At 41.4% G+C, this 27,189-nt stretch overlaps 2 protein-coding genes across 2 annotated transcripts in view; both read right to left on the bottom strand.

Moving 5' to 3' along the window:
• Positions 1-7,621, bottom strand: part of LOC135222978 (programmed cell death protein 7-like) — a gene marked incomplete in the record, with an annotated part of 81,534 nt that extends 73,913 nt beyond the window's left edge. Inside the window, 1 exon segment of the mRNA XM_064261471.1 lies at positions 6,941-7,621. Coding sequence (XP_064117541.1) covers positions 6,941-7,621 — 681 coding nt within the window.
• The window catches only part of LOC135222998 (tubulin-specific chaperone A-like), a gene marked incomplete in the record, with an annotated part of 47,202 nt that continues 27,617 nt past the window's right edge, over positions 7,605-27,189 (bottom strand). The window contains 2 exon segments of the mRNA XM_064261510.1: positions 7,605-8,232; positions 23,103-23,227. Of these exon segments, the coding sequence (XP_064117580.1) occupies positions 8,155-8,232; positions 23,103-23,227 (203 nt within the window).

Genomic DNA, 27,189 nt, shown 5'->3' with positions numbered 1-27,189 from the left:
GGTGCTTGACTGAGCCAGTCATTGACACAGTGGCACTGGCTGGGGAAAGATGTATGTCCAGGTCATTTATTAGTGAATTCACGTTCAATAACGTTTGAAGGACGGGTACAACTGCTAGTTTTGAATAAATGCCTTTTAGATAATGTAAGTCTGGACTAGAAATTTAATATCCAAATCTCTTTAGGGGCCTGCAAAACTAGCAGAAACATAGGCACCACTTTTGATTAAAATAACATTCATCAAAGTGGTAAATTTCCTTATGATGACTAGTTTCCTTCATGGGGAAGTTACTCAGGGGTTCTCTTGTTATACTCCAAATGTGCTACAAAAGCAGTCTTATGAACACCATCTTTTTTTTAAATAGAATAAATAGAAAGTCTGGTACATATTTGGCATCCTCTAGTACTAACAAGATTAAAGGATATTACCATCTTCCATGCTGCAGCACATCTCGGCATTTCAAATCTGAAATACAACGAACCATGCTCCTAAAGTCCAGCCATCTTTGCTTCCTTGTTGTGTTCAAAAAGCTGTTACTCTCTCATGGATGATATTAGTGGTACAGGCTATGCTGAGAAACCCTAACCTCTGAGGCAGGGAAATATTGTGACTACCTTTCACCACGTCACGGATGTGGGGTGGAAAGGCTCAAAAAAATTAGGGCCTTCATTTTCTCTTGCAGATTTATGTGACCACTTTTTCATAGTTAAGGATCTTATTGAAAGGACAGAAAAATCTTACAGGATAAACCACATTTCCCTTCGGTTTCATGTAGCAACGCTCCTTCAAACCATGGCCTTATATGTTGTAGTGCAGTAGGACACTGTAGCACTGATAGGTTATGGGACATTGAACCACAAAGAATAAAGCCAACCTTAATCATTGTGAGACAGTGACAGAGTAACACACTAAATTCTACATGTACAATGCATTACAAAACGCAAACATGAATCTCGAATTGATCCACAAATGAAAGTACCATTTAGAACTCTCTCATCATTTAACATATACATAGCTGCATTTTATACATTAACAGACCACTTTGTCCACAGATGTGATAGACAGTATAGATGCCCCTGCATTTTGCAAGTGAATTGCAGGATTCTAAAGCAATGGCATTATCTCATGAGACAAACGCTTAATAGTTCAATCATTTGCTATTTGTAACACCATTTGCAGCCCACCTCTACAAGATCATTTGCTCTTCTGTAGGCCTTACTCATACAAACACCTACCCTGTTAATAAATCATTTCTTTCTATGATTTTTATACCATAAACAAATGAATACCTTATCTTGGATTACATTTAACCAGTCAACCCTTGGACTGTGTCATTGGCTCAGTGCTACAATGGGTGAAAATATCCCTGTACAAGATATTTTGGCACATTCCACTTTTCATAAAGGTACTGTATTCTTTTCAAGTATCAAAAGAGCAAATCAGAGCAGTGGCCAGTTGATGGACTGCTATTAATAGTGCTCAACTCACAATAAGCTCCTATGGTAACGTGGTATCCTGGAGAGCTCCATAAGTCTCACATGGTGTATAAGCTTCATATGTTAAATCTATTCTTGACTTTTACATTAATGGTACAAGGTCCTGAAAATGTATTTTCATCAACTATGTTAGTGCTTTGTTGTTACAAGACCATTAATCATAGATGACCTTATTATATGTGGAACAAACCCTGTTGTACAAAATCAGTGTTTTGAAAGAAATCCTACTGAAAGTGTAGGATAACTCCATTAGCCTGCAAGGGACCATCAATCACCTTTTGAGCATACAAGCTTTTTGGTCTCTCTCTCTCTCTCTCTCTCTCTCTCTCCAGTGTGATCCCCAGTGTTTCAAGAGTTTATGTTTTGTCCTTCAGCTGTCACTGTAATGGATGCCTTCAATTCTCTGTTCTGTCTCAGGTTTAATGACCAGATTTTAATATAGTTTATGGCATAGTATTAAGTGATTCACATTTTATGTTTTTTTGTTATAACAGTAATTTTTGTATCATTCTCCTTGCATTTGCTTCTAGGGAATTACTGTATGAGTACTTATGCTGGTATGGATGAAGTCCTATTGCATATTTCTCTAATCTTTGGATAAAGTCCCCATTTGCAGTGCCATTCATGAAAAGGCAAACAATTGTTACATATTCTGATGCATGTGTGTAATGGCTGGTCCCCGAGATTGCAGTATTAATACACCAAGCCAGCAAAAAGCCCTAAACATGGAACACCTGCTATTGGCAATGCATTTGACTGGGCTTCCATTGACTCAAATTTCAGTCATCTGTCGAGGCTTTCTCCTCCATCATGGCTGCTCTTGTCAAGAGTGATCACTATAAGCAATGAAAGACTCCTCCACTCTCAAATTTTAGGATCTCCATGTTTGAGGAATTTCATACCCCATAATTGTATCCCTCTCCTAATGTTCTCCCAGTCAACCCAAGGTGGTTACTTGTTATCTGCAGGATATTCCTTTTCCAAGATTGCCTCCGCCATTGCTTGCTACTTTGAGACTGTCCTTAACTCTTGAATATCCTCAAGGTGCACTGCAAAGCTTCTTGTCTCTACGTCAAGAACATTTTTCAATTCCCAAGCCAACAATCATCGTTCGTCAAGATTTCATTAGTGGTTCTGAACGATCACTTGAACACGACAATATCTCACACCACAGGTCTCGCATCAAGGTAGCATCCTCCATGTCCATTCATCCATAAACTACTTCTTATCATATATCAAGTGCTTCTCTGGCATCCTTCATTTCTCTCCTTGCTGCTTGTGACCGTAAGTTAATTATGTGCCCAAATGTTTCCTGTGTCACCTTTTTAGTTTGTTTGTTTTTGTTTGTATAGTGTTTTTATGTTGCATGGAACCAGTGGTTATTCAGCAATAGGACCAACGGCTTTACGTGACTTCCGAACCACATCAAGAGTGAACTTCTATCACCAGAAGTACACATCTCTCACTCCTCAATGGAATGGCCGGGAATTGAACCCGCGACCACCGAGGTGGTAAGCAAACATCATATCAACCACGCAATTGAGGCGCTGCCTGTCACCTTTTTAGTGAACAGTCTCTCTTCTACGAGTGCAGCCTCTACTTATTCCCATATTCCATGCATCTCTAGGCTGTATTCCTGCTCCCATTCACTTGGTTCTCCTGGAAACTGCCTGGAAGCCAATGACAACATATTGCTAATAAAATACTAAAATGAGGTAACCAAGGAGGATTTGAAAGTACTTCAGGATGACACTTCCTTTATGGAAATCTCCAACTTCTCAACTGCATCTATTGACATCAAGTGTATGTCAAGGTACTGAGCTCCAAGATTGCAAGATTATACTGACTCCAGAGGTTCTCCTTTGCATGGTGAGTCTCAGATTTAGCAGAGGTTAAACCAAACCCAGAATTCTGAAATGCTTCCCTTTCTGATCAGTGACTCGAAACATTTTATCATTCAGTTCAAGGCTGCTCTTGGCAGACTTCTGCAGAGGAAGTTTGATCCTTTAGAATTAATGGGAGTGTGTGTTTGATGACACTAGTTCACTGTTAAACAAGGATATTGCCTATCATCAATAGACTGTCCTTCCCCTACATTACATTACATTACAGCGTTGAACATTCAAGAGATGTACATTATTGCATATTAATATTATGACAAGAGATATTGCTTTACAGACCTCTCCACTTTTTTTTACATGGCCGAGTTTTGTCTCCTTTATGTCTAAAATTCCATTGTTTCTGGTATCTTCCTAAACATCTAACCAGAGTTAGGAGACATAATTCCACTGCAACCAGGTTTTCGATCATTAACTTGGGTGCGTCAGCTATATACCCTATTTGCCTGTTCCACTTCCCGACTCAGTAGCCTTACCTACAGAGGACTCCCTAGTATCAGTAGTATCAGATCCTCTACACATCTTTATCAGTTCTCATATTTCCCTCTGAAGTGTCACCTATATACACTACATCAATACTGCTCTGTTTTCTAGCTCACAATCCCTAGTCATCCTTTCATTCCAAAGGCCAAGGCAAGTCCAGCTATAAGTCCTATGGAAGAACACCCCAGCATAAATGAATTTTGCTGTCCCTTCAAATCTTCCACCTCAAAGCTTGGGCCACCTTCAAAAGTTTTGGAGACCCTGGGAGTCCATCAGCATGGAGCCATGGGTTTTAGGAATTTTCCACTTTGCTTATCACTTGCCATTCCTTGACAAGTTCTCCGCCCTTTTTGGTCTTGTCCTTTTGCTACAGCTCCTGCCCAAATCTGGCAGAGACAAATTCTTGACAAGTGCCATCTCCTTGATGGCACCTTTATTCTCTACAGGGGGCTCAAAGTTTCTTAAGATGACTTGCTTCCATTTTGAAACTTAAAACATTTATCATAAAGGAAAACAATAAGTTGTATCCACTGCTAAGTAAGGGGTATCCTCATGATAAACACAAGAGAGCATTCAGTATTTATGAAAATTTAGCTACAAAGCCAGGTACTTAGGCACTTTCAGCCATTCAGAGCTTAAAACAGTGACATGAGAGAGTTGGAATGGTTAGACAACAGAGTTCCTTCTTCCAAATCTCTAGCTGGTACAACTGAGTTCACTTCACACGAACAAGGCTACTTATGGTTATTGGGTTTGTATAAAATTTATTTTAAAAACATTGTTTTCCTTGTACTATATCATTCTATTTTCTATGCTGATCTATCTTGAAAGATTTCATCACTCTACATTGAACTACTTTCTTGTTTTTAACTGTATATAATACTGAGTTAGACCTTGACCTTGAAACTCAGAAGCAAAGCAAAATACATAAATGTGCAAGGCCTCAGAATAAATTTTCTTGAAATGCTTCAGGAAATATGTCTAAAATGAATGGAGTTCCCTGCCTTTAATCATCAACACCACCACAGGTTTGCATATGGTTACATGTAGCCCCCTTTACTATGGAGCAATACTTCTACCAAAAGGGGTGCTATCAGGAATTGCATGACATTTTGATACAATTTTCCTAACTAAACCTAACATGTATATAAAATCAACCCTAGCTCATATCTGTGATGGATCCACATCTGCTTCTCTATTCTATAAATTTTCCATTACACAGCATATATTTCTAGCCTTAGCACTAAAAAAATCTGTATTATTCTAACACACAGAACAATATGAGTTTCAACAAGTCTAATATTATTGCTATCCCCCATCCTATAAGATACTGAAGTAAACTGTCACTACCAAATGTTTGGTGATTCAGGTAGACATACATATCCTTACAAAAAAGCCATTCCCAGCACACATGACCTTAAGTGAGATCAAACTTTCCCAAATCTGGACCTAGTACATTTTATTACTCCTTCCTTATTTACTGATAGTAAAATATTACACTCGCATGCTTAACTACTACTTTAAATATACCAGAAGTTACTTTCTCCTAAACAAAGTACATGGTACAATCTTAAATTTATATAATAATGTTCCCATGTAAGTGGAAAATGGTCACACTTTTATTCAAGTGTCAGAACATGTAAATATGCAGAATGGGCAGGGCAATAATATGTAATTTATACATGCCACAGAGTAAAATACTTAATCATAGAACTGGCCAAAGGATTGTCTTTGAAAAATTTCAACTTTATCTAGTAGTTCTTCAAGATTTAAAAATTGGTAAATTACCATTATTAATATTATTGTTATTATTAGTCAGATCAACCCTATTCACATGGATAGAATATGATGTTCATTTGAAAGAAATTACGTGCGATAACAGGAAATAGAGATGAGAATTAGATACATACAAACTGAATTGTTTTAGCATAATAATGCATTGCATCTTCACTTGAAATTTTGAAGTTCTAACTAAACAACATCCTCAGTCAAACTGTGTGCGGAATAAAAGCCCTCTGGAACCGAGTAGCTTGACAGCATGGCACATTTACTGCATACTGATACAGCTGTTCAGCAAATCTGATCACTATCAGCAAGAAATGAGGATCATTTATGATAGCAAAAGTTCTCTATTAAAATATAGGGGTCCAAGTCACAGCTTCTAATGTTAAGAAAAAGGACACCTTTCACCAAGAACAACTTATTTAAAAGACAAATTGAAAATTATAGATTCAGACAGAATCCTCTTAAACAATTAATTTCCAAAACTTAAAAATTTTTGTTGGTTGAAGCTTGAATATAAACATCAGATATGGGTAACTATCAGTGACGACCTACATTCTCTATATAGTACCAGGACTTGGTCTTGCAGGCTGTCTGTTAGTATTTGCAAGTTAAGTGAGTATAACCAACTCCAAGAAAAAGTAAAATTAGTAGAGATCTTTAGTTCAAATAATGTCAATGGCCACAAAAGATATATTTCAAAATTTCAGGAAGAAAATGATAATTCAGCACACCCACTGTACATGGATAGTTTGGCTAAATGTTGCATTAATTGTTGTAAATATCATTCACGATATCACCCAAAATGGAAATGGTCATTATTTTGATATTTTTTAAAGAATATGCTCTGAATAAGGGTGAGAAGCAGTCTAGGTGGTTTGTTCATGGGATTCAGAGGTAATTCTGATACTACCAGACAAAACAACAACATGTTGAGAGAGAGAGAGAGAGAGAGAGAGAGAGAGAGAGAGAGAGAGAGAGAGAGAGAGATACACATTCCTACTTGCATTAAAACTGTGTATCTGGAAATATCAATATTCAGAAAGCTGTTTGTAATCTTTATTGTTTTTATAAATCAATTCAATAAGCAAACTACCTAAGCAGGAATGATTTATCACATAATTATCACACATAATATAAAATGCTTGCTAAGTTAATTTCAGATTTGGTGCATTAAGAACAAACCTTTGTCAGAGGCACACATGATATTAAAAAATAAACTGAAAATAAGATATTTACTAAATCTATCTACATTGCTCCTAAAAATAAAAAGAAAATCACCTTTATTGGCTTCTTTTTTGAAGTACCACACTCTTTTTGTTCTCCATTTCTTTCTAAAACTCGCTGCTCAAAATTTCCTAGCCACATCTGATCATCTTGCTTTTCAAAGCTGCTAGCTCCCTCATAAGTGCTGACAATCCTAAGAGTATGCTGAGAACAACTGGAATTCATGGTATTCCTACCATCATTACCTGGAACATTGTGTGTCAGCTGATTAGATGCAACCCCTGAGGGTAAAGAAGCAGTTGAGAACCCAAAACTCTGATGAGTTATCATGCTACGGCATCCATAATCTTGTTGGGTAACTACAGCATTCACACCCTGTTGAACACCATGGCTCACTCCCTGTCTATCTTTTTCATAAGGGCAAAAGGATGGAGGCGGTCGAGTGAAGTCTGGTGTAGGATAGCTAGGACCTTGAAATGAATTGGGTGACGTAGTTGACTGGCTTATTGCAGCACCTGTAGTTCTCTTGTTTTGGAATGTATTGGGCACTAATGGAGGAGGTGGAAGAGGAGGGGGAGGGAGTGGAGGAGCATTACATTGTGAGGAATCATATGGAATGTGTACTTGCTGATGCAACACATTAGATGGTGGTGGTAGTGGTGAACGCACCTGAGGAGGAAATTCCACTCTTGCCCTAAAGCCTTGAGACATGTGATGGTACTGGCCATTATCCATAATGGAAAAATAAAGGTCCTGGGCAATTTACCCCTAAAAAAATCTTTCAATGAAAAGAATTTTTTGTTTTACAGCATATGCTTCTGAAACTCTGTAAACCAGCTGACCTAATTATAGTATATAAATCACAATAAATCACTTTAGACACCAAATTGAAACACTGCTAAACACCACAATAGTGCTAATTTGTTAGTATTAAGCTAAAAACTTTTGTGAACATGTATGTTAAAGTAATATTATTCTAGTCAATTGAAGGCATCAAATGTAAATATAATGTCCATATTATAAGGCATCTAAAAATCACAACAGCATTTAGCTGTTCCAAAGCACTGCATATGCCAAATTTTTACTTAAAAATCAATATTTCAGATTTCACTTCCACACATAAACACAAGCATTTAAACATGTCACATTCTGGGATATCAGCCTCTACACCTTATTTCTGTGCAAAACTGTATACTCTCAAAAAACACAAATTTCAAAATGTGCACGGTATAGGTCTCCTTGTGACAGGTGAAAATTTGAAATAACTTTTAAGCAGTGATATGGGATTCACTCTCTTCAACAGCAGTTTTGGCAGCCTGATACTCTTCAACTTCTTCCAGTTCAGTCTGTAAAAATGAAAAAAAAAAAAATTGTATACAAAGTAACCTTGGTTAATAAAGAAAATCAACATCTGTTAGCCATTTAAAATCAGCACAAAAACTATACACAAAACATAATATAATAGCAAGAATTAAATTCAGGGAAGAGATGGCTGGATATGAAAAGTGGGTACCATGGATCTTAATATTAGCCTGAATAGCACAAGGACCGGAATTTCTCGACATAAGCACTAAAGACAATCCTGAATTTCCATAAACTTTTGCCACTCCATTATCAAGACTGTTTATCAAAATAAACCATAAACTGCACCAAAATGTCACTGAGAAGACTATACTTCAACATTTGAAAGAATAGAATATAAAATTTATGCCAAAAGCCAGTTAAAAGATTTTCAAGGCATAACAGGAAGAATACCTTACTGTTGGACTATGAAACAATTGTCAAGAGAGGGTGGAAAGTAAGATGGAAGGAGGAGAATATGAATACTCACATATTACTATTAATATTATTATTATTATCACTTTGGAAACACACCTTCTTTAACCCTCTTACGCCGACTGGACGTATTTTACGTCAACATTTTTTGTCTCCCCTGTGCCGACTGGACGTATTTTACGTCGACATACAAAAGTTTTTTTTTTAAATTCGCGGAAAAATACTTATAGGCCTACCAGCCTAAAATTTTTGAATCACGCGCCTTGGGGGATTCTGGGAGTTCACGGATCAAGGTGTTGTTTTGTTTACAATCGTTACACAGGCGCGCAAGCGCGAATTTCTTTCTTGCCGCACTAAAAAGTATCTGTGCCACATCTCGGAAATTATTTCGTCACTTTGACATAATTTTTGTACCATTGTAAATTAGCCGTTACATGAAGTATTATATATGAAAATGTGCGCATTTTTATGTAGAATACAACAATAAAATACTCATGATTGTAGCTTTTATCAGTTCTGGGATATTTTCATATAAATAACGATAATTGCCAAAATTTCAACCTTCGGTCAACTTTGACTCTACCGAAATGGTAGAAAAACGCAATTGTAAGCTAAAACTCTTATATTCTAGTAATATTCAATCATTTACCTTAATGTTGCAACTAATTGGAAGTCTCTAGCACAATATTTCGATTTATGGTGAATTTATGAAAAAACTTTTTCCTTACGTCCGCGCAGTAACTCTTTCGAAAAAAATCATACATGCGATTGTGGTAATGTTTGCACCATTTTAAAATTAGCCGTTATATAAAATTTTATATATGGAAATGTGCGCAATTTCATGCACAATACAACTAAAAACAACCCATGGTTGTAGCTTATATCAGTTTTGAGATATTTTCATATAAACGATAATTGCCAAAATTTCAACCTTCGGTCAACTTTGACTCTACCAAAATGGTCGAAAAATGCAATTGTAAGCTAAAACGCTTATATTCTAGTAATATTCAAGCATTTACAGTGGGCCCCCCGTATTCGTGGGGGATGTGTACCAGACTCCCCCGTGAATAGTTAGAACCCGCGAATGTTTGAAACCCCTATAAAAATGCTAAAAACAGCCTATTTTGTTAGTTAACACTCGAGAAAAACCCACTAAAAATTTTCATGCTTGGTTTTTTTATTAGTTTTATCACAAAAAGTGCATTTTATGATGAAATTCATAAAAAAAACCAGGAACTTGTGGATATTTATCATAGAAAAATACCGCGAATGCGCGAATTTTCCGCGAATAATGCAGGGAAACGTTCCCAAGAGAAATCCGCGAATGTGTGAGTCCGCGAATCTGGAGAACGCGAATACGGGGGGTCCACTGTACCTTCATTTTGCAACCAATTGGAAGTCTCTAGCACAATATTTCGATTTATGGTGAATTTATGAAAAAAATTACATTTCCTTTACGTCCGCGCGGTAACTCTTCCGAAAAAATCATACGTGCGATTGTGGTAATGTTTGCACCATTTTAAATTAGCCGTTACATAAAGTTTTATATATGAAAATGTGCGCAATTTCATGTAGAATACAACAAAAAATAATTGAAGGTTGTAGCTTTTCTCATTCTTGAAATATTTGCATATAAATCACGATAAGTAGAAAAAAAACCACGTTCGGTCAACTTTGACTCTACCGAAATGGTCGAAAAACGCAATTGTAAGCTAAAACTCTTACAGTCTAGTAATATTCAGTCATTTATCTTCATCTTGAAACAAATTCAAAGTCTCTAGCAAAATATTTGGATTTATGGTGAATTTAAAAAATAAATCTTTCCTTCCCTCCGCGCGCGGATTCTCCGCCACAAATCTCCGAAATACGTACGTCCCATTCTCGGAATATTTGCTCCATTTCATATTAGGCATTTCATAGAGTTTTATATATGAAAATGTGCGCAATTTCATGTAAAATAAAACGAAAAATATTTGAAGGTTGTAGCTTTTCTTATTTCCGAAATAATTGCATATAAAACATATATATATAAAAAAATTCGACATTCGGTCAACTTTAACTCGTCAGATATGGTCGAAAACTGCAATTGTAAGCTAATACTCTTACAGTATAGTAATATTCAATCATTTGTCTTCATATGTTTATGTATGTTTCGGCAAGAATTTCATCATGCCAATGAGCAAAAGACAAGGAAAACATCTCGCTAACATACAGACGAAGAAAAATCGCTCAAGTATTATTACAGAATATCATAATATATGCGTAGTTAGTGAAGAGAGAGGGGAGGGTTGCTTAGTAACGCCCCCTTCTTGCATGACAGCACAAGTCACACTATGCCCAAGGCTACGATCTTTGAGCAAAGAGATCTTCGTTTATGATAAATAACAAAGTTTTGGTTTTTCAATACCCAAAATGGAATATGAAATTCATAGTAACCATGATTTATTAAATTGTCTTTGTGAAAAAAAGAGTATGCCTTCGAGTTTCACCTCTTGACATTCTCTTCCATTTTACGTTTGTTTATCTTTGTTTCGGGCAAGAATTTCATCATGCCAAAGAGGAAAATACAAGGAAAACATCTCGCTAACATACAGAAGAAGAAAATTCGGTGTAATAAGCCGAGTTAGTGAAAGGGAGAGAGAGAATTGCGTAGGAAGGAGTGCCCCATCTTGCCTCAAGCAGTGCCCCAGGCTGCGATATATGAGCAAAGGGATCATCATTTATGATTAAATTATGATAAATAAAATAGTTTTGGTTTATTAATACACAAAAAAGAAATATATATTCATAATAATCATTATTTATTAACATTGTCTTTATAGAAATACGAAGGAAAACTTTGAGCGCCTGTATCTCAAAACTATACTTATTGACCTTCAAAATCTATCTTCTCACTTAGAATTTGGTATATAACTCAGAAAGACATTATAGAACAATCAAATCAAGCCCTTTTTTTCAATTTTTGTTTCGTATTTTTTATAAATTTTTTTCTCCTGATTTATAGGGTTTATTTTTTTACCATATTGAAAAATTCGTCTAGCAAAAAAATGACTTTTAGAAAAAAAAACTCTTCATTCGATTGGAGGTCTACATCAGGTCTATATATGGTAGTAATCCCAGGTCTTAATATTTAATATCAAGGGAGGAGATAGAATTTGAAAAATGGTTATTTTCGGGATAAATCGCCCTGGCGTCACAAAACCGAAGGTCAGAGGCGAAAATCATATGCGGTTTGGAGATGTCCTAAGTCACCTTATTAAGTGGTATGAATATCAAAGTCCTGTCCTTAAAAAAGGGCATTAGCCGGCCGGCCCCTTAGGCAAACTTCAATTAAAAGAATGGCACTCTATGCCGTTGAGCTTATATTGCGCCTTATCTCCTTGGCGTCTCAGTTTCTTCGTTTTAGCATGTAAATTATTAAGCAGCCGTCTGAAGTTCATTTATGATCCTGATTTGTTTGTTTGTATGTATGGTACTTTTACATTCCATGGAACTACTATGAATTCAGGGTCTCTGTAACATGGTTTTTTGGACTTGCTCCTTATCAAAGCATCGAATGAAGCTGAAAGTTGACATATGTATATTTTACAACCCCACAAATTTTGTCAGCGTTATCAATAACCTAAATCCGATAGTTTTAATTTTTATAGAGTAAAAATCATCTAGCCGATGCCATAGCCAATGATTACGAGGCGAGAGTCGAAAAACATTCATTACGTAAGCAAGGTAAACACCATTTTACAAAATGTTGCCCCACCCATCCACCAGACAAACTCATTCACCTTGTTCCATCGGCTATGAAACCCATAGCAGTCAAGAATGGCTAATGGGATTTGGAATTGTCCCCGTGGTTGCAAAACTGCATTTGTCTTACGACTTGCTACTTTATACAGTCAAGAAAAAGCTTGTGGCCATACTTACTATAGCCTGAATAAGTAATTATTCAGTTTCTAGTTTAAATCCAATGTTTATGGTCTGATTTGTATTTAGCGTAACGTGATTATAGTACTTGTAATGTCATTCAGGATTTTGAACATTTCCATTAACTATTCACTATGCCACCAAGAGAGAGAGAAAGAGAGAGATTGTATGTAAACAGTCTTTATATAACTATTTTTTTTTAAATAAGATTTTTCTCCAAAGTAAATACAAGCTTATAAGTGCTAAAATCTCCAGCAGACCAACGGATCATCCGATATAATTTTTTTTCTTCTCTTTAGGCCGTACGACTGTGTTGGATCTAAAGACTTTATGAATGGCGGAACGATACATACATGTGGGTGGGGTATCTGCTAGCGTAGTAATACTACTGTAGTAATAGCAGTAATATACTTCTTACAACTACTCGAAAAATGATATTGTCATGATACAATAAAGTTTTATACATACTTACCTGGCAGATATATACTTAGCTATAGACTCCGTCGTCCCCGACAGAAATTCGAATTTCGCGGCACACACTACAGGTAGGTCAGGTGATCTACCGCCACTGCCGCTGGGTGGCAGAACTAGGAACCATCCCATTTTCTAAAACAGATTTGCTCTTCCACCTGTCTCCTGAGGGGAGGATGGGTGGGCCATTTAATAGTATATATCTGCCAGGTAAGTATGTATAAAACTTTATTGTATCATGACAATATCATTTTTATACATTCAACTTCCCTGGCAGATATATACTTAGCTGATTGGCACCTTTGGCGGAGGGTAAGAGACAGCTAATTACTGAATAGACAGGGAACAACATATGTTGTAGGTAACAAAAATATAAGAAACCTTGGTTCCTACCTGTGTCGGCGAAAGACTTAATGGCTACTGCCTAGGAGCTTACATCGCCTCAAGAGCCTCAGCGAGGTAGTGACCTCATGCTAAGAATTCTTGATGGTCTGTTGATGGGGTCTTATCCACTTACTCGACAGAACCAAAGGATCTTTGTCAATGGGGTCCTATCCACTTACATGACAAAACACCTTGCCATATGGCATCATTAAGGAGCATAACACCGATCCCGATCACCTGATCCTAATACCGGGGTTAGTACTACGATTGAAAGGAGTTATCCCCCCAACATCCTTTCAAACGACCATAAAAAACTCAAAACCAAACAATCTTTTAGTTAAAAACAATATTTATTTAAGGATCAGTACCAGCTCCCTGTCCCAGCACGGTATCCGCTGATACATAAGGTCCAAGAGAAAAACACTTTTCATAAGTCACTCTGACGTCTTTTAAGTAGTGGGAGGCAAATACCGAGTTGCATCTCCAATATGTTGCTGCTAATATGTCTTTCATTGACATATTTCTATTAAAGGCTAGGGAAGTTGCAATTGCACGGACTTCGTGTGCTCTAACCCTAAGCAGCTTAAATGTTTCCTCTTGGCATTTCATGTGAGCCTCCGTTATCACATTTCTTACGAAGAATGCTAATGCGTTCTTCGACATTTGCCTCTTCGGGTTTCCTTACCGGCGCACCATAGGCTCTGATTACAACCTTGAAGTTGACTCTTTCTCTTCAGATAAAACTTCAGTGCTCTGACCGGACAGAGAGACCTTTCTGTTTCTCTACCCACAAGGGGAGAGAGGCCCTTGATTTCAAAACTTCTGGGCCAAGGCTTAGAAGGATTCTCATTCTTGGCCAAAAACAAAGGTTGGAAAGAGACAACAGCAGAATCTCCTCTAAAACCTACCCGAGAGTCTAATGCATGTATCTCACTGACCCTTCCGAAGAGAGAAACTGGAGGACCACATCTAGGTTCCAACTTGTAGTGATAAAGGATTTAGACTTTGTAGTACCAAAGGATCTTATCAAATCATGGAGATCATTATTGTCTTCTATGTTAAGGCCCCTGTTTCTAAATACAGCTGAGAGCATACTTCTATAACCTTTTATGGTAGAAACAGCTAAACGGTGATTCCTCTCTAAGGAAGATAAGGAAATCAGCAATTTCGGTCACAGAGGTATCGGAAGAGGACAGCTTCTTCGACCTACACCATCTACGGAAGACTCCCACTTCGATTGATAGACCCGCAGAGTAGAGGACCTGCGGGCTCTGGCAATTGCGCTTGCAGCTTTTCGCAAAAAGCATCTCGCTCTGACAAGTCTTTCGATAGTTGAAAGGCAGTCAGGGAGAGAGCGTGGATGTTTCCGTGATATCTCTCGAAGTGGGGTTGTTTGAGCAGATCTGTCCTCATGGGAAGAGATCTGGGGAAGTCCACCGTCCATTCCAGTACCTCTGTGAACCAATCTCGAGCGGTGGGCCAATATGGGGCGATTAGAGTCAGTTTCGTCGCCTCCGAGGAACGGAACTTTCTTAACACTTCCCCCAGGATCTTGAACGGGGGAAAAGCGTAGGCATCTATGCCCGACCAGTCCATGAGAAAAGCATCTATCGCTATTGCTCTTGGATCTTCTACAATGGAGCAAAAGTTTTCTATCCTTCTGGAGAGAAACGTGGCGAACAGGTCTATCTGAGGCTTCCCCCAGAGAGACCAGAGCTTTCGGCAGACTTCGGAGTGTAGGGTCCAATCTGTTGGAAGAACCTGGTTCTTCCTGCTGAGTCTGTCTGCTCTGACATTTTTTGTCCCTTGTTACAAAACCCTCGTCAGCAATACAGTGCCTCGTTCCTCTGCCCATATCAAGAGGTCTCTCGCTATCTTGTATAGTGTAAGCGAGTGAGTCCCCCCCTGTTTTCGGATGTAAGCCAGAGCCGTGGTATTGTCCGAATTTACCTGGACTACCACGCCTCTGACCTCTGACTCGAAGTACTTCAAGGCTAGATGAACTGCCATAAGTTCTTTTACATTTATATGCCAGGACACCTGTTCTCCTGTCCAGGTTCCTGACACTTCCTTCTTTCCTAGAGTTGCTCCCCATCCCGTTCCGAGGCGTCGGAAAACACCACTAGGAGAGGGTTTCCGAATCGCAAGGGATATGCCTTCGTTCTTCTGAAGTGGGGTTAACCACCACCTCAGGTCTAATTTTATTTCTTGAAGAATGGGAAACTGATCCGAAAGATCCCCTTTCTTTCTGTCCCACATTCTTTGCAGGTAAAATTGCAGAGGTCTCAGATTGAGCCTCCCCTAGGGGAAACGAACTGCTCCAGCGACGAAAGGGTGCCCAGAAGACTTAACCATTCCCTCGCTGAGCTTCGTTCTTTCCTTAAGAAGTTTGATATTTTCTCCAAGCCTCGAGCAATTCTGTCTTGCGATGGAAATGCTCGAAAACCCCGAGAATCCATCTGAATCCCCAGATAGACAATGTCTTGGCTGGGGGACCATCTGAGACTTCTCGAGGTTCACGAGCAGTTCCGAGTGAGCGAACGAGATTCAACGTCGTTTCTACGTCCTCCAAACATTGTTCTTTTGACTTGGCCCTTATTAGCCAGTCGTCCAGATAGAGGGATATGTTCACCCCCTCCAGATGAAGCCACCGTGCTACGTTCCTCATCAGGTTAGGTGAAACACTTGAGGAGCCGTAGACAGGCCGAAGCACATGGCCCTGAATTGAAAGACCCTTCCCTGCATCATGAATCGTAGATATTTCCTCGATGACGGATGAAGAGGGACGTGAAAATATGCGTCTTGTAGATCCAAGGAGGCCATCCAATCTCCTGGACGCAGAGCCGCTAGCACCGATTTGGATGTTTCCATAGAGAACTTCTGTTTCTCTACGAATCGGTTCAGTGCGCTCACATCCAGGACAGGTCTCCACCCTCCCGAGGCTTTCGGAACTAGGAACAGTCGATTGTAAAAGCCCTGAGTGTGTGGATCCGGTACTAATTCTATGGCCTCCTTGTCCAACATTTGTTCTACTAATTGCAGAAGGATCTTCCTCTTGACAGGGTCCGCGTACTTCGCCGACAGTTCTCTCGAATAGACGTCAAGGGAGGTCTGTCCCTGAAGGGGACGAGATATCCTCTCCTCACAATTGAGAGGGACCAGTTGTCCGCCCCTCTCGACGTCCATTCTTCTGCAAAAATTCAGTAGTCTGGCGCCTACTGGTGTTTGGAGGACTTGAGGTTCATTTGCTTTTCTTGGTAGTCTAAAGGCAGAAGCCCTACCTCTTCTTTCTGCTCCTCTCTTCTTAAAGGAGGATCTCGAAGATGAACTCCCTCGAAAGGGCGGCTTCGGGACCCGTGTCTCCCCCTTCGTGGCAGGAACAGCTGTCCTCGGCCTTTTGGTTGATTGAACCAGAAGGTCCTGTGTCAGCCTTCTCGGTAAGTGAGTGAGAAATATCTTTTCGCTAACTGAGAAGGGTAAAAGCTGGTTAGACAAAGGAGCGTACAGAAGGGACGACCTCTGTGCCGGAGAGACAGCTTTCGTAAGAAAAAGAACTGAATACAGTTCTCTTCTTAAGTATTCCCGCCCCGAAAAGGGAGGCCACTTCTCCCGATCCGTCTTGCACTGCTTTATCCATACAAGTCAAAATACTATTAAGGATATCGGGGCTCAGTTGTTCATTGTCTTGTGTCTTCTTGGCCATCACCCCAAGGGACCAGTCCAGGAAAGTTGAAAACTTTCCAAGACATGGAATGGAAACCAATCCCTTGAGGAGATGGTCCATTTCAGACATTCCCCAAGTTGTCTTGGCTGAAGAAAGAGAGCGTCTCCTTTGACGCGTCCACCAGCGTTGAGAAATCTGCCTCTGCAGTCGCTGGGAGGGCGAGTCCCATTGCTTCGCCTGTCTCATACCAGATACCCCTCCTCCCAGAAAGTCTGGAGGGAGGGCAGGTAAGACAGTCTTTCCCGCCTCCTTCTTGGAGTTAAACCAATTTCCAAAAGACTGCAAAGCCTTCTTCATGGAAATTGTCGGCCGCATCTTCAAGAAGGAGGACGACTTTGCGGTTTTCGCGCTCGTGAACAGCGACCGAGGAGAAGGAGGAGCGGCAGGACTCAATGAATCTCCAAATTCTTGGAGTAAAAGCGCAGCCAACGCTTTGTAGTCTGATAGTCCCGCCGCTTTTTGATCTTCGGTGTCAGAGACATCTTCTAATGCAAGTTCACCGGAGAATCATTATTAGCCGAGGGAGAACGTCTCTTCTCGCAAGGTGAAGGACTCTTCGCAGGATCAACTGCCTCCCGACAAGGTCGACGGCCGCCTGTGCGACATCTTGTGTCCCTGTCGGGAGAATCCCGATCCTGAGAAAAAACCCGATCATCATCTAAGCCCTCCTGACAAGAATGACGGCCGCCTGTGCGACATTTTGCATTCTTCTCAGGAGACAGCTGTGCTTGCGGCAGATTTACACCAGAAACTGACATATCGTGAACAGGACGACGGCCGCCTGTGCGACGTCTTTCGTCTCTGTCCAGAGAAATCCGTTCCTGGTCCAAATCATAAAGAGACGCTTCCTGGTTGATTTCTCCGTACTGTTCTTTTGAAGAAAATCTTTCAATGCGCTTGGACGTATCTGTCCGTCTCGGACTGTGTCGTCTGTCCGAGCTGTCCACATATGGAACTTGGCGCTTGGCTGGTGTCATTCCAGTACGACACTTCTGCCTGTCCGTCTTGTCCGCTTCTGGCTCCTGGAGCCCGGACGGAGTTGCCTGCGCACGACGTTTTTTCCTATCCAGGCTGTCCGCCTTGCCACGGCTGTCCGCGGTAGGCATGCATCGCTTGAACATAGTTGTCCGCATAGGACATATCTGCCTGTCCGGCTGTCCGCTTCTGGCGAATGGTGTCTGGTTGGCGCCGTCCGCGTAGGACACTTTTTCCCGTCCGAGTAGTCCAATTCTGGCGCGAGCGCCTGGGTGGTTCTGTCCGACTCGGACACTTTCTTCGTCATTGTCCGTATGTTTCGTCTCTTATATGAGTTTTCATCCTTCTTTCTTTATTCCTCTCTGTACTCGTACGAGGAGTAGAGGAGATAAGTCTGGAGTCCGGAACGCCCTTCGGACGAGATCTCTTAACCGGAAGAAAAATCGTCCTTTTTCCTCGGGAGGTCTTTTCTCAATACTCCTACTAAATCGAGGAAATCTTGCTCCAAATGCATTTTACGTAGGATGTCCGTCGCTGTTTCTTCTTTCTCTTGTCATGAATAGGAGAATGCGCTCTGGAAGGTGTAGGAGATCGAGATATTGTCCTTTTGGCTCTTTTCCTCTCGTAGGGAGAATCGTCCGGAAAACATTCCAGGCTCGAGTCCAACGTCGGAGCTTTCCAACTCCTCTTGATCGGACGCGACAGTTCGTCGGAAGTCCATCCACTTCTTCGAGGAGACGAATCGGATGACGAAAAAGCACTCTTTCAGGATGCCTTTCCAATGGCGATCCTTGGCAGTCTGGGACGCTACAGATTCTGCCGAGGGGACGCCTGACCGGTGGGGATTCTCCGTAACCTCCGTACGACTGTCGACATTCCTTCTCCTCTGGGCCTGGGAGCTTGGAAGAGGTCTAGGTCTGGGAGCGAGACAGCGCCGATCAGACGCACCCTCCACCACACTGGGGACACTTATGTCACTTTCCACATTCTTACCTTTAAGAGCTTGCATTTCAAGCTCCATCCTTCTTAATGCGGTCTTCAGATTTGCAATCTCCGCAGCAGAACTTGCAACATCTGCTACAGGAGGTTGATACTGCATGTGAGGAACCAATTACTTGGGGTTAGTTTATACTAACTGGGCTCGTTAGAGCGTGATCTACTCATACTTCTAGAGACAGCCTTTCTAACCCTATCTCTCTCTAGTTTCCTTAAGTAGGAATCTAGTTTCTTCCATCCTTCCTCATCCATATTCCCACATTCACCACACGTGTTATTTCTCGTGCATTCATATCCCCTACACTTCTTGCATACCTTGTGAGGATCTAACGACACTTTCGGTAACCTCACCAAACAACCCTCATTCATACATCATCTAACTTCGCAGCTAGAATCAGACATTTTTGAGCAAACTCCAAAGCCAAAATCAAAAAAACGTTCCACAAAGGCGTATGCCAAACCACAGATCCAAATACGTCACCAAAAAGACAGTCCAGAAAGATCAACGGCGATGAAAACGAAATCCAAGTCAGGAGTAACAACCACAATGTTATGGCTACCCTCGACAGAGCAAATCTGTTTTTAGAAAATGGGATGGTTCCTAGTTCTGCCACCCAGCGGCAGTGGCTGTAGATCACCTGACCTACCTGTAGTGTGTGCCGCGAAATTCGAATTTCTGTCGGGGACGACGGAGTCTATAGCTAAGTATATATCTGCCAGGGAAGTTGAATGTATAAAAATGAGTTTTTATTGCCAGAAGTTAAATTTTCTAATCCAACAATGCCCATGATAGCCTTCAGTCTTATCCTGAATTATAACGAGGCCAAAGTGGGTGGAGCCTTATGAAGTCATCATTCTGACGATAATTATTGGTGAAGGTTTAAAGCCAAAATACGTTACCGGCTATTTTTTTCCAGTAAATAGGTAGATAGCCAAAAAATAAAAATTGCTTGACATTGGATATAGCAATTATCAAATCAAGCTTGTCTACTATGTTTTTGAAAATTACCAACGATTCCCTACATCTTGTCAATCTGATTGTGATCAGTAAAATACTGTAATTTTCTTAGGACACTTATTTGGGAGCTAGACTAATATTGAAGTGTTTTTGTATTTATTAACATATTTTATTGGTTTGTTCATTATGACAATTGTCAGTGGAGAGGTTTCAGAGTTCATAAAGGTGTACTGCTTTGCTTGTATTTAAATTGCTATGTCATTGTTGCCAGAGGTCTAGCCTTCGTTACGTATAGCCAATCATCCATCGAGAAAGAGGAAAGAAATTATGTCATAAGTTACGTAACGAGTGCGTTCGAAACCTTTTCTCTGAGTAAGTTGGCCCGTCTTCTAAAAAAGTCACTTTTACATTATAAGTACCAAATTTATTCAACCTATATAATGCAGAATACTGTCAAAATTTATGTGTAGATATAATGTGTACTATGAATAAACGTTATATTTATGAAATGCATAGATAAAAAGTTATTGCGAAAAACCGTGTTACAGAGGCCCTGAATCTCATAGTTGTGGATATTCAGCAATGGGACCAGTGGCTTTACGTGACTTCCAAACCACGTCAAGAGTGAACTTCCATCACCAGAAACTACATATCTCTCACATCAATAGAATGCCCAAGAAACTCGCGGCCACTGAGTTGGTACGCCAACACCATACCGATCGGCCACTGAGGCGCTTTTATTATCCTGATGTCAGGAGAACTACGATGTGCGACCCTGAGATAACACAACTGCCTTCCTCCTCAGGCAGCAAGCAGAGACCTCCATTGCCAGTCAATCTGTGCCTCTGTCTCTCAGCCAGACTTGCAGCCAATAGGGAAACTCCTTTTGATCATTCAATAAAAAATTTCTCCCCCTTCTTTGCAAACCCATTTTCATGTATATCAATATCCCATGTCATGTATGTACCCCCTGGAACCATTCACCCTTTGTAAAATGGTACCAAAAAAAGTATTGGGATAATAATAATAAATAAACTTCACACAGCTGCTTTATAATCTCCTGAAATAAAGAAACTTATAGACCAAGTTGAGAGGCACAATATAAGGTTAACAGCATACAATGTGCCATCCTATTCTTCTCATCTACATGTAGATGGTATAACAAATTTCCAAAAGGCATAGAAAGATATGCTGCTTTTGCTGATTATTTTACTCTTACATCTTGACATGCACAATTTTACTCTTAAATTTTGACATGCACACAGACAGTTATTGACAGAGAATAAATGAAATACAAATTTGGGCATTTACAGCAGGAAGGCAGAGTTAATATCTTGGTGTGTCGAATTTTCATTGGTCTCTTGCTACAGCAGAGGGTCTCAATTATAAAGCCCAAAGGCATTCAGACCTTCCTGGCTGTACTAACTGGGGATGTTGGGGGGTTTCTGATTGTGTATCCACCACTGGTACCATCTGATATAATGGTTCACTCCAGTCATGGGAGTTTACAAATCTTTCTTTCTTCCTCATGGCTTACAAACACCCTTGCACTGAACAAACCATTTACATAAGTAATATCAGTGGGATATACACCCAGCAGAAACCCCAACAACCTCCTTGGTCAATAGTATGGCCAAGAAGGTCCAAATGCCTTCAAGCTTTGCAATGAAGACCCTCCACTGTGGGAACAGACCAATGAAAATTCAATCAGCTAAGAAATTAATCCAGCCTTCCTGCTATAAATACTTGCCCACCTTTGTTTTTCATAGATTCTCTCTGTTAAAACAGTTATCTTTATTACTATTATTATTATCAATATTGTTATCATTAATATTATCAAGTAATTTAACCCTATTACTGAGCTGATTTATTTAACTCTCAGTGCTTAGCAGAAAAATTTGTCTTTATTAATGATAAGGTTAATTTTATTGCATCTTTGTAAAAAAAAAAAACACTTGTAATTGGGTTAACACTGGCGATACTGATAAAAGTTAACAATTTGTTTCCATAACTTGACACTTTTTGCCAATTCTAGTTACACATAAAAAGGTTTAACTCCTAGCATTCCCTTATAATCAGTATGTTTGTATGGTGTTTTTTACGTTACATGGAAACCAGCAGTGGTTATTCAGCAACAGGACCACGGCTTTACGTGACTTTCGAACCACTTCGAGAGTGAACTTCTATCACCAGAAATACACATCTCTAACCACTCACTGGAATGCCCAAGAATCATACTAGCAGCCACCGAGGTGGCAGGCCAAGACCATACCGGATCACGCCACTGAGGCACTACCCCGGACACCTACAATCTGTACATATTGAGACTGAATCATGTGGACTACTCATCAAACATAACCACGGATCAAACTTAGTGACTAATCCTTTAATCACTTGAATGACTAATACTGCTGAGAAGACAGAGGCATTGCTAGGCAAAGAAAATTGATGTGTTGTTGAGTGATATGGCCGCAAATTCTATGCCTTAAAAAATTTGGACTATCAGTGGATTCTAGATAGTATGCAAGCCCCTGATCAGCAATTCAGAAGAAAACAAGACTATGGATGTCGAGGTATTGTTATGGAGTAATTTAAAGTCCAGTCAGTTACTGCTTTTTGCCTCTCGTCTGTACTTCCATTTCATTCTTTCCAAGGCTACTATCCCCCTATTGGCCCATCATCGCAGTCCCTATTTCTGGTTAATGTAATGTGGTATTTAAATGTATTGGGAATATAAACTACACAGCAATCCACTAAAAAAAAAAAAAAAAAATGTTGCTAGCCAAAATTGGGGTGAATCTTTGATAACAGAATATACACTTGCAACCAAGTTAAGAGATGCTGCAAGGAATCTAGTACAGTCAAGAGTGTGGTGCATACTGCCATGCAGTACCTCCCAATAGGAATATAAAGGTTTGACTAAGACTGCTTATCTAAAAAAGCTGTCTGCTACGCATGCCAAAAAAAGTTTCCAGGGACCCAAGCCTCCTTCTAATACTAGGTATCCATACCTCTGCCTCCACAAAAGCTTTCAAATCCTGGTAAGCTGCGTTCAGCCTCTTCTGACAATCAAGAATAACAGCCTGTGTTTCTTGCAAAAGTTGGTCTTGCTTTTTAATGTAGTACACATCCTGACCTAAGTATGAAAGATGAAACATTAATCAGCAAAAATATCAAGAAATACAAATTATAAGGTGAAAGAAAGAAAAATTATATGGAAGACTAAAACTATCTTTTCTAAAAACTTGAAGTTTATTACCTTAAAATGTTTTCTAAGAAATTATAATTTTACATGGAGCCAAACTATTCATCAGAGATAGTTAGGCTGCACAAATTACATTAACTCAATTTTAACAGTGGACTCTAATAAGAAGTAAGATTATAACTGGTGGCATTCACCCGAATGCAGTTCCAGACAGTTCCTAAAAAGCTTAGGAAGCTCGAAGCAACAAAGAAGGGAATGTGACTGGAAAAGGTGAAATCATGAGGAGAACAGGAGTATAATGTGGTGCCCATGCCTTCCTCATCACCAACAGCGAACGTGAGACAGAAGAGTACAAGCTCCAACTTTGTGATCTTGCAGGAAAGTAGCACTTGTTTTATGAGTCAAACATTGATGAGAATACCAGAGAAAGGAAGAACTTGCAGAACAAATATGTTCACAAACCGATCGCAACTGAAGTTACTACCCAACTTCCAAACAACTTACATTCCAGACAGCCGTTTGTATCTTGAATTGTTTATAAGTTGGTTGTTAATATGTAGTAATTTTTTCTAACATTCCCGAGGAGTCATAGATTATAGTTCTATTTTCATTGTACATATTTTTAAATCATGCAGTACTATAAAGAATTACTTTGAAAGTTAGAAAGGTAAAAATAATAATTTTGTCATGAGTCATTCAAAATTTAATACTTTGAAGTTATGAATTTGAAAAAAATTTAGCAGGAGCAATATCTGACATTTGAAGTTCACAAAGTAAATAATGCACTGCCAATATTGACAAAGATACATACTAAAGATCTCCTATGAGGAAAGGACATATAGAAAATGGGAATTCATCAAAGAGAGAGTTGAATCAGGAAGACAGAAATAATAATCAGGGAAGGGTTAAAGGAATAGGTTCTTCTTCCTTGTATTCTTCTGTTCTCTGCAGTCTTACAAGCAGAATAAGTACACACACAGCAAAATCTGAATTTGCTGGCGGTAAAGGGGAGTGTTCCAAACACAATTTTAACTTCTGACCCTGTCTGGATCTCTGAATGTTTGCAAGTGGAGTGGTGTCTGTACTCGCACAAACATCTAATGTCGGACTTATGGCGTGAAGACAAACCAGCATAACCAGAAAGCCTAGGAGATTGAGAAGAATGCGAAAGCCTGAAACCAGGTTAGTGCCCAAAAACCAGGTGAGCAGCTGAAACTAGACGATCGCCCAAAACCCAAGCGAGGACTCGGAAACCAGGAGAGAGCCTTAAACTATATGAGTGCCAGCACCAACCCCCATCTGGAGAACTTGGTACTCTCTCAGAGGAGAGCATCTCTGTGAGAACACCAAACCCTCTTGCAAAGTACGACCACAGAATATCCTGGACAGGGATCACTAGGAGTAAGCAGCCTCCATCAAGGCCTAGGGGATAAATAATCAGATATTGAGTGAATGTGCTTATTTTCCTAGCAAATCTACCTCATGCCTGCAATTCCAACAAGGCCTATCAGCATGCCCAGGTACTTCATCCTCTGCTTGGGCTCGAGATCCGACTTCACGTAATTCACTACAATCCAAAGATAGCGGAAGAATAAGGGGAGTCGATCCCTGTCCTGTAGCAACTGTGAGCGGGAGCTCGCCAGGAGTAGCAATCGTCGAGATACCTCAACAGGCGTATCCCTACCGAGTGGGCCCAATCGACACCAGCGGGAACACTCGCGTGAACACCTGTGGGGCGGTTGAGAGACCGAAACAAAGTGCCCTGAATTGGTACAACCGTCCCGTCGAGAATGAAGCGGAGGTACTTCCTGGAAGATTGATGGATGGGTATCTGGAAATACGCGTCCTTCAGATCCACAGAAAGCATGAAGTAATTCTCCCTGATGGAATCGATCACTGATCATGCCGTTCCATCGTGAACAGAGTCTGGCGAACGAATCGGTTCAGGGGAGAGATCTATCACCACGGGCGCGCCCCAGCACCCCCCCCCCCCCCCACCCCTGAGGACTTCTCCACCAGGATAAGTCGACTGTAGAAGCCCAGCGACTGATCCTATACGATTTCCACAGCACATTTGCTTAGTATGGCTTTTACTTCCTGTCAAAGTGCCACGTCCTTGGCCGAACCAGGAACGTACATCTGAAAATGTACCGGGTTGGAGGTGAGGGGTGGCCGAGACTCGAAGGGTAGTAAATATCCCTCCCGAAGGACGTTCACTATACAGGTCTCCACTCCGTAGCACTGCCATGTTGCCCAAAAGCGTTTCCCGCCTCTCTTCGGCTTCTTCTTCCCAGATCCTCCTCGAGAGAAGGTCTGGGGAGAGGGCTGGTTACGGTCACTCCTTACCAAAGAAGTCGAAGGCAGTCTTTCCTCTGGGCTTCGACGAAGCAATCGTATTAGCCGCAGAGGAAGTGCTAGCTAAACTCTTGGGCTTAGCGGCAGGTGCTCGAGGTTGCCCAGCTACCTTCGAGACTGCCTGGTGGACAAGACGGTCACTGTTATCAGTGCGCCGTTGTTCCACCGCAGCGTCCACCATCTCTTTGGGGAAGAGAGAGGAGGAACTCTGCACCGGTCCGTTGCGAAGACCCAAGGCCGCCTCTTGCCCAGCCGCCCTGGTCACTCAGGTGAGAACAGCGTCCTTACGCCTCAGAACCAGGTTGGCCCACAGGTTAACCTTCTGGTGGGCCAGGTAGGAGATGGCCCTACCTCCAGATTGGCACAGTCTCACAAAAGCTGGGTCCCCTTCAGGAGTAATGTTCCGCAAGGAGGCCACGGTTTTCGACACTGTGAGGGACCACAGGTCGAGCCAGGAGACTGCTTGGAATGCTGCCATAGCAGTAGATTCCAAGGCAAGTGCCTCTTGCTGCGAGAACCTCTGGGTTAACCTGTTTGGGCGACAGAGGATCTTCCGAAGGCACGTAGAAGCGCCTCTGTCGCGGTAGAGGTGGGGAAAGGAGCTTGGATGACTTACCGGACTGAAGCGAACCCTCCTGTCCGGAGACAAGAGCGTCCACCTGGCCCAGCACACTGTCAGCCAAGGCTGATTGCGGCAGACCCACCGTCGTCCTGGGTTCCTTTTTGGGACCCCAAAACGACTCCAAACCCAATGTGGGCTCGGAAGGTGGGAGTGGCGATCCTTCCCCGAGGTCGTTGTGCTGACAAATCAGCGCAATAATCTCTGAGAACGACCTCTGGATCTCAAGAGTGACTGCATCCTGCGGAGATGGGCCGTCAAGCCCGTCCAGCGAGAACCCCTCCCGAGAACCTCCTTCCACAGAAGGAACCACAACAGACCCCTCATGGTCTCCTCCTGCCACTTGCGCATACGATCTGGTTGATCCGAGGACCGTGCCAGGTTCGTAGGGCGTCGTGGCGGGATCACGAAGAGCGCGCCCCTCGCGATCACTCCTGACGCCTTGCTCTTCCCGGTGTAGCCTGAGGAAGTTGAAGGGATAGGAGAGGAAGGACCTGACGCTCCCCTGCGCCCCACCGGCAGAACCAGTGTGCTGAGGGGGCTGCAGGCCATCGCCAACCCAGCTGAGAACAGCGGCAAAGGTCCCGAGCATCAGAAGAGCTGCTGCTAGCCCCCCCCTCTCCTGGTGGGAGCGGCGGTTCAGGGGACCAGCAGAGACCGCTGTCGTGGTGGGAGCGAGGCCTGTCCTCACGGCGAGTCACGTCCCTTGGACCAGCCGAGGCTGGTTCAGGTGACCGAGGGAACCGGTTCCTGGCCTCAGCCCTGCGAACGGTCTGGGACCGTCGCATCAACCCTGGGTACCAGCGGATTGCCACGAGAGCGATCGCTGGCCTGGTGGAGTCACCTGGATGACTCCCGCCAGTCTTCCGCCCCGTGCATAGATCCTGGTGCCAAGCGGACTCGGTTGCCTGGGTCTTGG

This window comes from Macrobrachium nipponense, chromosome 20 (genome assembly GCF_015104395.2).
Source record: "Macrobrachium nipponense isolate FS-2020 chromosome 20, ASM1510439v2, whole genome shotgun sequence".
Classification (NCBI taxonomy): Eukaryota; Metazoa; Arthropoda; class Malacostraca; order Decapoda; family Palaemonidae; genus Macrobrachium; species Macrobrachium nipponense.
The sequence above is the reverse complement of the archived record's forward strand: the minus strand, read 5'-3'. Positions and strand labels throughout refer to the sequence as shown.